Source organism: Coffea eugenioides, chromosome 9, assembly GCF_003713205.1.
Source record: "Coffea eugenioides isolate CCC68of chromosome 9, Ceug_1.0, whole genome shotgun sequence".
Lineage (NCBI taxonomy): Eukaryota > Viridiplantae > Streptophyta > Magnoliopsida > Gentianales > Rubiaceae > Coffea > Coffea eugenioides.
In genome coordinates this window covers 37,934,038-37,946,438 of record NC_040043.1, presented here as the reverse complement: position 1 = coordinate 37,946,438, position 12,401 = coordinate 37,934,038, and the positions used below count along the sequence as shown (strand labels likewise).

Genomic DNA, 12,401 nt, shown 5'->3' with positions numbered 1-12,401 from the left:
AAAAGATGTAATAATCTTTTCTCTTCTCTCTTCTCTCTCTATGTCTTTTTTTTTTTTTTTCTAATATAAACTTTCTTTTCTTTCCTTTTGTATCCTAAACTTCCAAACTAGTCATATGCCATCTCTTTTTAACATTTATTTTTATTTTCAATTTTTTTTTTGTTGTGTATCATCTTGATACAATGGATTGTGATTTTCTGCTAATAAAGTTTATACATTTTTCGTAAACACATTTTTTAATCATCTTTTTACTTCACATATATTAATCTAATATAAACTTTCTTTTCTTTCCTTTTGTATCCTAAACTTCCAAACTAGTCATATGCCATCTTTTTTTAACATTTATTTTTATTTTCAATTTTTTTTTGTTGTGTATCATCTTGATACAATGGATTGTGATTTTCTGCTAATAAAGCTTATACATTTTCCGTAAACACATTTTTCAATCATCTTTTTACTTCACATATATTAAATTGGTACAATATATTTTTCTATAAAAAATTTTAAAAATAGCAATTCATACTGGGCCTAAATCAAGAAGGGTAGATCTAGCCTCACTCTTAAGTCTTAGCTCAAGGCTGAATCATTTCCACTAGGAGGAGTTTTTCACCATTGAACTGTTTGGCACTTGAGTTTTTTGCCAAGTTTTTCTGTTACAAGTTTTTAAAAAACTTTAACTACAGTAACCTCAAAATTTTTTTTAAAGTTTTAAACTATACATTTCAAAATATTCAAAAATTTACACATTTCAAAAATTTTTTAAAAAACATCTACAGTAAGTTACAGTAAAATTTTAGATAAACACCCAAAAAATTCACTTGCCAAACGCGACAATATTAAACTCGGAATAGTTTCAGCCCAGATGTTCTTCCAGTCAATTTTCCAAAGCCCACAGCTCGAATTCCAAAAATTCAAACGAAAATAGAAAACAACAAAGAGGTCCAAAAAAAAAAAGAAAAGAAAAGAAAAGTAAAGGCGGACGTCTTCTTCTTCAGTATTCCTTCCACCAGTAAGAAAAACCTGGGCAGCTGTCACGTTCTCTGCATTTAATCTATGTTCAGGCACAAATGTATATAGACTCTGAAGTATTGGGAGAAGGATTAACAAGCACCGGAGGAGCAATTTTGAGTTATTCTTCTGCATTGGCGGCCGTTTTACCCATGGATGATGAGGCGGACAAGAATTCTAATGCTGCTGCACCACATAATCCAGACGAGCAAGCTCAAGGTGAGTTCATTTTGGTCATGATTTTTTTCTCTCTCTTCAGTTGGAACAAGGTGATTTTTTTTCTTTTTTTTTTGGAAATAATTGTGGTATTAGTTTTTGGTTAGTGTAATTTTGTTGCTGATTGTGTAAAATTTCATGCATGTTTACATTTTTTTAGTTGCTTCTGGTGAATGATTTTGTGATTCTTTTTACTTAGCTTCGAGAATTGAGATGTTTGATTTTGATTTCTACTTCCTTTCTTACAAGACTGGTGGAGGAATTGTGTTTTAATTACTTAAGCATGTCAAGTTCTTCTTTTTTCCCTTTATGCCAGCATTGTCACGGGCGAATGATAAGGTTAGACATTTTTTTTTGGTACTTTATCCTGCTTTTTCTTAATAAAGGGGCGTATTTTTGTCATACCAGTTTTTAAATAGTGAATCTAGTCGCTTGTGGTGTACAAACGTATGTATCTACATTTTTTTGGCTTTGTGGTTATGGTTAGTTGGATTAAAAGGTTAGTCTTTCCACCCGCTTCATCAAAAGAGCAACGAAGGATTTGTTTTTCCTTTTTCTTTTTCTTTTTTGGAGTTTCTAAGTGTAATTCAAGTGCTCAAGTGTGTAAATGTGCATATATTTTGGCTTGTTATTTTGTTTTTTTGGATTCCCAAAGTCTTATGATGCTTGTACATCTGTTTGAATAGGGGAAAGGTTGTGTGGGAAAGCGAAGTTTAAGAAATTAAGGTGAAGCAAAATGAAAATCTTTTTCCAGTACACGTTTGGTTACCAAGAAAAGAATTTGAGAGAAAATGGGAAATTTGTGATAGTTAATGGCAGTTTTTGGAATTTTTGTGTCTAACTAACCAGTTTCCTTGAAATCCTGCAAAATTTGCAACACACCAAAAACTGGAAAGGGAGAGTGTAGAGAAATTTTTTAATTTTCTTGCCGAACAAACATGCACAAAGGAAAAAAATAACTAACTTTCCTTCACTTTCCCATACTTCCCCTTGCAAACAAACATTGAAGGATGAAGCAAAAAGGAAAAGGTTTGGTTTTGTTTGCTGACGGTTATTTTAGTGCTACAGCTAAAGCTACCAAACTTATAACTGAAAAATTTTTTTGTCAAAGAGGGGTATCAATACTATGATAATGTATAGAACGGGGATGCCATTTTTGAAGCCAGAGAGATATTTTAGCTTATGAATTTTTCCTGAAGTACCGGATTTGGACCTGGCATAAATGATAAGGCTACCTTGCGAGCTTTTATTTGTTTTGTTTGTGAGGGGAAATGTCTTATTCTTTAAAGAATATGGTTTAATTGGATTTTCTAGATTTTAGGAGTGGAAATCCTTGCGAGCTTTTATTTGTTTTCTTTGTGAGGGAAAATGTTCTATTCTTGAAAGAATATGGTTTAATTGGATTTTCTAGTTTTTATGAGAGGAAATGCTATTTAGTTCTTGTAAGACCTAATGGGCCTAAAAGGGTGATCATCCTATGAATTACCGGCCCAAACCTCCTTTTATTTTTTGTTTATTTATTTGTTCATTTATTTTCTATATCAAGTGTTAGTATTGTGTAAATTAAATTGAAGGAATTGTGGTCTGAGTCAGTTTGTGATGGAAATGTAGGAATTTCCATCACAAACTGTAATGTGTATGAGTCCTGGCAGGAAAAGAAATGGATAACTATAATACATAGTCTTCCACCTCTGTGATTATCGATAGAAAGTACCTAGAATTGGAACAACAGATTATTTAATGGATTTGGTGGAGCTAGTGTTTTGCTCCAGTGTAGGTTGAAACTTTCTTATACTTGTTTTCCATGGGTTTGCCAGCTCCACAGGTGCAGACTAACACTTGTGGCGGTATACCAATAACCAGTGTAGTTTCCATGGACTGATATGCTAGATTGTATTGATTATTCCCTGTTAACTCGGTTATTCTGAAGTGATGGAAGATGAAATTTACAATTTTCATACTGCAACTTTCTTTCATCTATAGTTAAAAGCTCTCAATTTTGCTAGGGTGGTTTTGGAACTTATCTTTGGCTCATTGTTCCAAAGAAGCCTCGAAGATCCATTTCAATTTCCTCCTAGAATGTCCTAGATCTGGCTTAAGTAGGACCTTTACCTTTGGCATCTTAATCTTGATTAGGATACCATCCAAGTACTTGATTAATTTTTTCTAGAGTTTCTTATATTTGCTTGACATCCAATCTTATCATTTTGCTCATATACAAGCTTTATTTTTGGGTTCTTTTCCAGCAGCTGCTTTTCATAAAAGAGTACATGAAATGGTTGCTAGAGATTCACGTAATTTTGATTCTTGGACTGGACTAGTTCAGGAGGTTGAAGGAATGTGCCCTGTAAGTCCATCTTGAATGCACCTATTGTTGTATAAAATTATCTATCCTGATTTTGGTTTCAAATACTGCTGTCTTTGTTGGGTGTTGGCATAATATAAACTGCAATCTGATTAGAAGTTCTTCAATTATTTCCATTTGGGCCATGTCCTTCTCCGTTCAATCTATTTGTATTAAACAAATATGACCAACTTCTTATTTCCTTTTCTGCTCATTTTATTAGTTGTAAAAATGAGAACAAGAGAACTATAAGAGGCCTATGCTTTTGGAGCTTGTCCTCCACAGTGAAATAATTAAATGGAAAATGCCCTTCTCCCTTTAATCTACTTGTGTCAACAAAATATGGCCAACTTTTCCTTTTTTCTGCTTGTCGAATTAGTTGTACAATTGAGAATTGACAAAACCATATGCGGGCTAGGCTCTTGGAGCTTGACCTCCACAGCAGGATAATTTGGTAAGACAATTCATCTCATCTGTAATGTGCAAGAGTCGTATAATTTACCTGTGTGCTAATATTTGTGATTTGTGTCAATTCAATTGCCTGATTGCAACATTATCTTGCCATCTCGGAGACAGTCAATTACCCTGGAGAACAATTCCTTAAATAAAGTCTAGTTGCCATGTGTAAAGCTTCATGCTCGTTTTGAGATTCATAGACGTTTATGTTGCTCCATTTGGTGTTTCTATTCATGAGTATATGCCATAATCAAGTAATCACATTTACTAGAGACAAAATGGATCAGAATGGGTAAAGTGATATGATTCCGATGTTTAAGATCCCTCAATCTACTGGGGAGACCACTGACCTCCAAGAAATGAAGATTATCAAGAAAATTCGTGAAAATAGTGGTAACTTTTGCTGATCAATAATCCCCAACCTCCTTGTTCAGCTTCGGCTTCAAATGGTAATTTTGATGTCATATTCCTTATACTAGAGTGTGTAACGTCATACGGTTATATAACGTGTACATGTCTACTAAAGTTTGCTGATTGTTGGCTAACCTTAGCTTGAAATCATTCTTGGTAAAACCCAGATATATTGGTGCAGGAAATAATAATTTTCCTTAAGCAAGATCAGGCATCAGTATTGATTAAAATATCTGCAGAGATGCGGAGCACTAATTTTAAATTCGTGATTGGTCTTATTGACTGATTATAAACACATCCTTCTCTAAATTCATGTTGTAATTTTTCGTGACCTAACGAGCTTTGAATTCGTGAATGGCTTACATGATATTTCTTGGTGATCAGTCTGTATTGATGTTTGACCTTGCAATAGAAATGAAGTCTTTCTCATTCTGTCTTATCTGTATTTCCATATTCATGTATGTTCTTCATAATTATCTCTTCCATTCTTTGCTGTAAGGGACTGAGACTATAGATTATCTTTCAGTATATATATCTGGTAAATACATAAAATATGCTTTGAAATTGCAGGATAATTTGGATCTCATCGCATTAGCATATGATTCATTTTTATCAATGTTCCCTTTGTGCCATTGGTATTGGACAAAGTATACTGATCACATCATACGGCTATCAGATGCTCATAAAGCTGTTAAAGTTTATGAACGTGCAGTGGATTCAACACCATTCTCCACTGGCTTGTGGGTCGACTATTGTTGTTTTGGCATGTGTTTCTATGAGGATCCATCTGATGTTCGTAGGTAATTCTTTTCAAGTTGACATGCAATTAATATATATATATATATGTATATTTTTCAAATGCAGGGGAGGGGTCGAATTTAAAAAGCAGGGAGGGGGAAGGGGGAATTGAACCAGGACCTTTGATTCCTAGGCCTCAACCTTAGCTACTAGACCAAGGCCTCATCAGCCATGCAATTACTATGTGTTTATTAGAAAATGACTTTTTTTTTTTTGAGAAAAAGCTGAATCACCATGGAGCTTGATGCTTTAGGTTCTAATATACAATGGCAATTATTAATTAGTCAAGATTGGGAAACCTTACCCCACAATGACTATAATCATCTCAAAAGTGTGACTTTTTCAGAAATATTTGATCACAATTGTTGGGTACTTAGCATAGTTTTGCTTTTGGAGTAAATGTCTCCTTATGGTCAAGTCTTTTGATCGAGTTCTTTTGTTACCTTTCATGACTTGTGAAAACTAAGAAAAAAGGGAGAGAAAATACTCTTCTTCATATTCCTTTGGACTACACAATATACAAATATATACACAAGTGTAACCTAATTTAGATCCTAAAATCATGCTTATCTAAATCAATCTATTACCTAATTAATATCTGATACTATAATCAAAGCAAATCAAATCTAATCTTTCCTAATATTTACAATATCAAATCTTTTTATAATATCAGATCACATATCTTCAACAACTTGTATTCCTTGATTGACCTAGTTCTTTGTTGAATAGTGAAGAAACATTTTCTCTTAAACATACTCGAGCTTTTACTGGATGAAGTTTAAGCTGCTGGTTGCCAGCAAATTTCTTTTGATAGCTTTCCAAGCAGTAAATAGCAATTAAACAATACACAGCTAAAATAGGTGAAAAAAGTAGTATTGAAGGAAGGAGAAGGATAAGGAAAGTCTATAATCTCTCCAAGAAACCTCCAGGCGTGACATTTAAGGGTAGATTGCAGCATACAAGCTCCAGAAGATGCTGAGATCTTGACGACATTTTATTAATCTGAAACCTCTCTTCAGGAAGAGAAATGCATTCACGCATAAACTACTACAATTTACTTCTTACTGGTAAAAACGAATTCTCTAGCTGATACTTTTCCAAACCGTAAAAATTTTGTAGTTTGACTCTGAGACATATATAGGGTCCACATGGATTAGGTGTCTTTAGGGGTGTTTTTGAAAAGCTTTATTGTAGCTTTATATGTTACAAAATTTCACTGTAGTTGTATTTTGGGGTTGTTTTTAAAATTTAAAACTTTATTTGGGTGTTTTTAAAATTTTCTTTATCCTCCCCACCTCAACCACCCATCACCCCATCAGCTAGTAGCATCTGTCCTGCCTTTGCTCTCCCTCTTCCTCTTCTCCCTCCCTCCCCATCAAAAAGATGATCTAAAAGAGCAGTACCACATCACCTTGATAATGAGAGGTTCTTGAGTGGATTTGATTATTACTTGGTTTCTTCTGCACTTGCTATTGTCATTGGCAAGAAATTTCATCCTAGCCTGCATGGCAGATAATGTTGGAGGTATGGTGTTAGAATCTTGCTGTTAAGAGAATATAAGTATTTTTGTAGATAATAAATTAGTAAGGGTATTCTTCTAAATAGTTTGTTAGGTTTGTACTCCTATAAATACTAGTTGGTCACTCATAATACAGTGACTAGATATTTTCCTCCCAAAATACCTGTTCTCATGGTATCAGAGCAAAAGTTCTAGGGTTAGGGTTAAACATCTAGCAAAAGTCTTGTTCACGCGATATTGGTCATCGCGTCATGCGAACTGTTCATCGGACTGTTCACGAGACTGTTCAAAAGTACTGTTCACGCGTTACTGTTCATCGCGAATTTTGACTGCCTTTTTGTTTGAAGTGCTATTCGCTATGGTTGAAAGTTTTGCTAATGCGGTTACCACTGACCAAGTTGAATCAAGTTCTTCAGCACATGGGTCCCAGAAGACTTTTACTATATCCGAGGAAGATTATGTTAAATTCCTACAGTACCAAGGTACAAATAACGCATCTTTTCCCTCTGCTTTTTCAGCACAAAAAGGTAATGACTCATGGATTATTGACTCCGGGGCTACTGATCATATGTCAAGTACCTCTAAAAATTTTTCTAATTTTCAAGAGTCTACTTCCTTTTCTCATGTTACTTTAGCTGATGGATCTACCACTAAAGTTAAAGGACTAGGCACTGTAGAAATTAACCCATCTCTTCCACTGTCTTCTGTTCTTTACGTACCCAATTTGCCCTTTAATCTAATGTCTGTTAGTAAACTTACTAAATCTCTACAGTGTTCAGTTACTTTTTCTCCTGATTGTGTTGTCATTCAGGATTTGAAGACAAAGAGGACGATTGGTGGAGGGCATGAGCATAATGGTCTTTATTTTCTCAACTCCAATGGTCCGATTGCATGTCCTGTTACTGTTTTTTCTCTTGAAATTCACTGTCGTTTGGGTCATCCGTCTTTACAAAATTTGAAAAAGTTGGTTCCTACTTTGGGTCAGTTGTCTTTGTTAGAGTGTGAGTCTTGTCAATTAGGAAAGTATCATCGTGTTTCTTTTGCTCCTAGAGTCAATAAACGGGTTTCAAAACCCTTTTTGTTGGTTCATTCTGATGTTTGGGGTCCTAGTCGAGTCACTTCAAAGTTAGGTTTTAAATATTTTGTAATCTTTGTTGATGATTTTTCCAGAGTTACATGGCTTTATTTAATGAAAGATCGTTCAGAACTATATTCCATTTTTTGTGCATTTGTTACAGAAATAAAGAATCAATTTGGTGTGCCTGTACGTATACTTCGCAGTGATAACGTGAAAGAATATTTGTTCACTCCTTTTAATACCTTTATGACTAAGTTCGGTATTATTTATCAGTTCTCTTATCCTCACACTCCACAACAGAATGGAGTTGCTGAAAGAAAAATTGGACATTTAATCGAGATTGCTCGAACACTTTTGTTGCACATGAATGTGCCCAAACAATTTTGGAGTGATGCAGTTTTAACTGCATGTTATTTAATTAATCGCATGCCATCTAATATTCTTGGAGGCCAATTACCTCACTCCATTCTTTTTCCTCATAAACCTGTGTTTAAATTACCTCATTGTATTTTTGGATGTGTGTGTTTTGTTCATCAGCTTGCTCCTGGAGTGGATAAATTAGATCCTCATGCTATTAAGTGTATTTTCTTAGGATACGCACGAGCGCAAAAAGGGTATAGAAGTTACAGTCCAATTTTAAATCGATTTTTTACTTGTGTTGATGTTACTTTCTTTGAATCTACTCCATATCTTATGAAACATGGTATGCCTTGTGAGTTAGACCAGTGTCCCTCTTTTTCCTCTCCTGTTTTACCAGTTCCTTCCTTTTTATTATCTGAGTTATTTAATCCACCAGATTCCATATCTCGATTATCTCTTCCTAATCTTCAAGTTTATTCTCGTCGTTCCATGATTGAGAAAGTTCTTGATATGCCACGCACTTCACCAATTAACTCTCAATTTTCAAATCCAGGTATGACGCTCTCCTTTGAGTTAGATCTTCCTATTGCTTTACGCAAAGGTAAGAGGCATTGTTCTTTTCATCCTATTTCGAATTTTGTTTCTTATTCTCGTCTCTCTATGTCATATTCTTCTTTTGTTGCTTCACTTGATTCTGTCTCCATTCCTAAGTCTATTACCCATGCTCTTAATCATCCTGGTTGGAGATTAGCTATGCAAGAAGAGATGTCTGCTTTGGAACAAAATGGTACTTGGGATCTTGTCCCTCTTCCCTCTGGTAAGCCTGTTGTTGGTTGTAAATGGGTGTACACTATAAAAGTGCAGCCTAATGGTTCTATTGATCGATTGAAGGCTCGTCTGGTAGCTAAAGAATTTACTCAGGTGTATGGAATAAATTACTTAGAAACATTTTCTCCTGTTGCAAGGATTATCTCGGTTTGTCTTCTTATCTCTTTGGCAGCAACTTATAATTGGCCATTGCATCAGTTGGATGTGAAAAATGCATTTCTACATGGAGATTTGGAAGAAGAGGTATATATGGAACAACCTCTTGGTTTTGTTGTTCAGGAGGAGAATTCGCGATTGATTTGTCGTCTTAAAAAATCCTTATATGGATTGAAACAGTCTCCTAGGGTTTGGTTTGGCCGGTTTAGTAGTGTTGTCATTGAGTTCGGTCTGACAAGATGTGGAGTAGATCATTTTGTATTTTATCAACATTCTAATGCTGGTAAGATTTTATTAGTTGTTTATGTGGATGATGTTGTGATTACAGGTGATGATGTTGTGGGGATCCAGAAACTTAAATCCAATATGCAGGCAAACTTACAGACAAAGGATTTAGGTCATTTACAGTATTTTCTGGGTATTGAGATAGCTCGATCTAAAGATGGGATTTATTTATGTCAAAGAAAATATGTACTTGATATGCTGAGTAAAGTTGGGTGTTAGGTTGCCGACCTGTGGATACTCCTATGGATCCTAATGTGAAATTAGTAGGAAATCAAGGTGCATTATTAGATGATCCTAGACAATATCGAAGACTTGTGGGCAAATTAAATTATCTCATTATAACGAGACCTGACATTTCGTTTGCAGTGAGTGTCGTGAGTCAATTTCTTGAGATCCCTCGTACTAGTCATTGGGATGCTGTTATACGGATTTTTAGGTATCTTAAGAGTGCTCCTGGAAAAGGGTTGCTGTACAAAAATCATGGACACACTGATATTGAAGGATACAGTGATACAGATTGGGCTGGTTCTACCTCAGATCGAAGATCGACCACAGGATATTGTGTGTTTGTTGGTGGTAATTTAGTGTCATGGAAGAGTAAGAAGCAAACAGTTTGTCTTCCAGAATTCATGCAGGAATCTGAATATCGCGCTATGCCCTCACACTGTGTTTGAGTTGGTTGGTTGAAGGAGCTTGTTACTTAAAACTTGGATTTGAGCATAAACAGCTATGGAATTTTAGTGTGTGATAATCAGCGCGGTATGTTTATATTGCGTCTAATTCAGTGTTTATGAAGGACAAAAACATAATTGAAATTGATTGGTCATTTCATTCGAGCAGAAATTGCTTGATGGAGTCCATCAAGATATCTCATGTATCGTCTGTAGATCAACTGGCTGATTTTGTTTTACCAGAGTTTAGAGGGCTCGTAGGCGTGAAATACATTTGCTAACAAGTTGGGTGCTCATATATTATGCTCCAACTTGAGGGGGAGTGTTAAGAGGAATATAAGTAGTCTTATTAGATAATAAATTAGTAAGGCGTATTTTTATAAATATTTGTTAGGATTTGTTACTCCTATAAAATACTACGTTGGCGTCACTCATAATGCATGTGACTAGATGTGTTCTCCCAAAATACCTGTTCTTCAACTTGCCTTGAACCTGTAAAAGAAAGAATATTAGAGTAAGCAGGCGTGGAAGATACTAATCTTGTGGGTGTCAACCTAGATGATAACAAGGCCAGGAAAACACTGGACAGATGACACCAAGCATTGTTCTTCCACTTAATTATTTTCTTCTTGAAGAGGATTCTGAAAGATTTGAATGTTGGATTATAGACTCTATAGTTTAGAAAATGATGTAGAAGCAAATTGCCAATAATGTTGAGAGACTTGTTTGATACATTTGTAGGCTTATGGTTGGTGATGTGGGTACAAATCAAGGTAATTTGTGGAAAAACTGAGAACATGATAAGAAAAGCTGCAGAAAATCTAGGAATGCCACAACAGAAACCTTTCTACATCATGCTTAAATTTCACATTGCATGAAATAACCTCAAGAAGAGACTAAAGTCTGCAGGAACCATTAATTGCATTGTTAGTATGGAAGAGAAGTACAGACAGGTTCCTAAACATTTTCCTACTTTTGAGTATGATTTACTTCTTAGCAAATGCAATAAGTAAATAGCCCCAGAAACATGGAACACAGGATTGGCCTCATGTCAAGAACTATTGGCTTAAGACCTTGGGATGAATGAACTCTTGCTTCAGAGAAGATAACAGAGGCACTTGTCATAAGTGCCATTGTTAATTAATCGGAAATAACTACCAAGCCAAAAAAAGTATGCTTTTAATAAAGTATCCTCAAATATGACCCATAAAGCCCCCAAATTGGCAACATGTCCTTTAGGTGTGCCAAAACTTATGCTTGACCTAAAACTTTTTGGAAGCTTAAGTTTAGAATTTCTTGACTGGCTTTGCATTACGTGACTTCTCTGGTTACACCTTTGGAAGAAGCTAGTGAGCTAGCCTTCACTACAATCCGTAATCAGGCTTTATTAGAATTAACAAAAGGATATGAGTAAATGTAATGCATCCAAAGACTTGGGATCCAAATAAGTAGGTAAAGCATGAGGAGATATCATTAGCACAGAGTTTGCATTGCTAGTGCTGTTGGCATTTCGTTGATGACACAACGTGCAGTTAGAAAAGCGTTAGATGAAAAATTTGTTTGGTTGATTTTTGGTGGAACAGGAGTGACCTAATCACTGGTGGATGCAAGGGGGCACCGGGAGGGGCAACCGCTCCCCCGAGTTTTTACGATTTCTTTTATGACCCCCCAAAAATTTGTAAATGTTTTACATAAATCCTTGCAGAAATAAGGTTCTGTCCACCCCCCCCCCCCACAAAAAAAAAAGATTTTAGAAGTCTTTTTATATCCCTTTAAATACTAAAAATTTTCAAAAATCCCTTGTAAATTTGTAATTTGTCCCCTGGATTGTTTATGGAAATATAAGAATGCCCCTTAAATATGTGTCTTCATAAATCTCGCTTCCCCCCCCCCCCTCACACATACACACACACAAAAAAAGGCCGAAAAAGTCCCAAGCTCTGGTTGTGCCAGTGGATCTAGTACTTTTCATATTTAGTTTTCCTCTCTGCTGGGGATTCTAAAATGACTGAGATAAAGTACCATTGCCTTCTCAGAAATATTGAAGGTGTTTGCATAATAATCCAGTGTTATATATATATGTGTGTGTGTGTTTGCGTAATAATCCAGGGTTTTATATATATATATATATATAACAATTTGACTCACCGCAAATAGTGAAAAGCTATTGCAATAAATGGTACTCTGTCTATTATTTTTTCTTTATGGAGCGTAGGATGAGAAAGATGATCACCTATGGCATGTCCATCCACATTAGAAATTGGAGAAAAA

General features: G+C 35.3%; 1 protein-coding gene across 1 annotated transcript; it reads left to right on the top strand.

Annotated features, from left to right (window-relative positions):
- Nucleotides 1–1,011: 1,011 nt before the first annotated feature.
- Nucleotides 1,012–7,727, top strand: LOC113781932 (pre-mRNA-processing factor 39-like). Its single transcript, XM_027327807.1, has 4 exons — nucleotides 1,012–1,227; nucleotides 3,471–3,571; nucleotides 5,006–5,235; nucleotides 7,564–7,727. Exons 1-4 carry the CDS (start codon nucleotides 1,068–1,070, stop codon nucleotides 7,568–7,570), a joined length of 498 nt encoding a protein of 165 aa, XP_027183608.1. The 5' UTR covers nucleotides 1,012–1,067; the 3' UTR covers nucleotides 7,571–7,727.
- The last annotated feature ends 4,674 nt before the right edge of the window (nucleotides 7,728–12,401 follow it).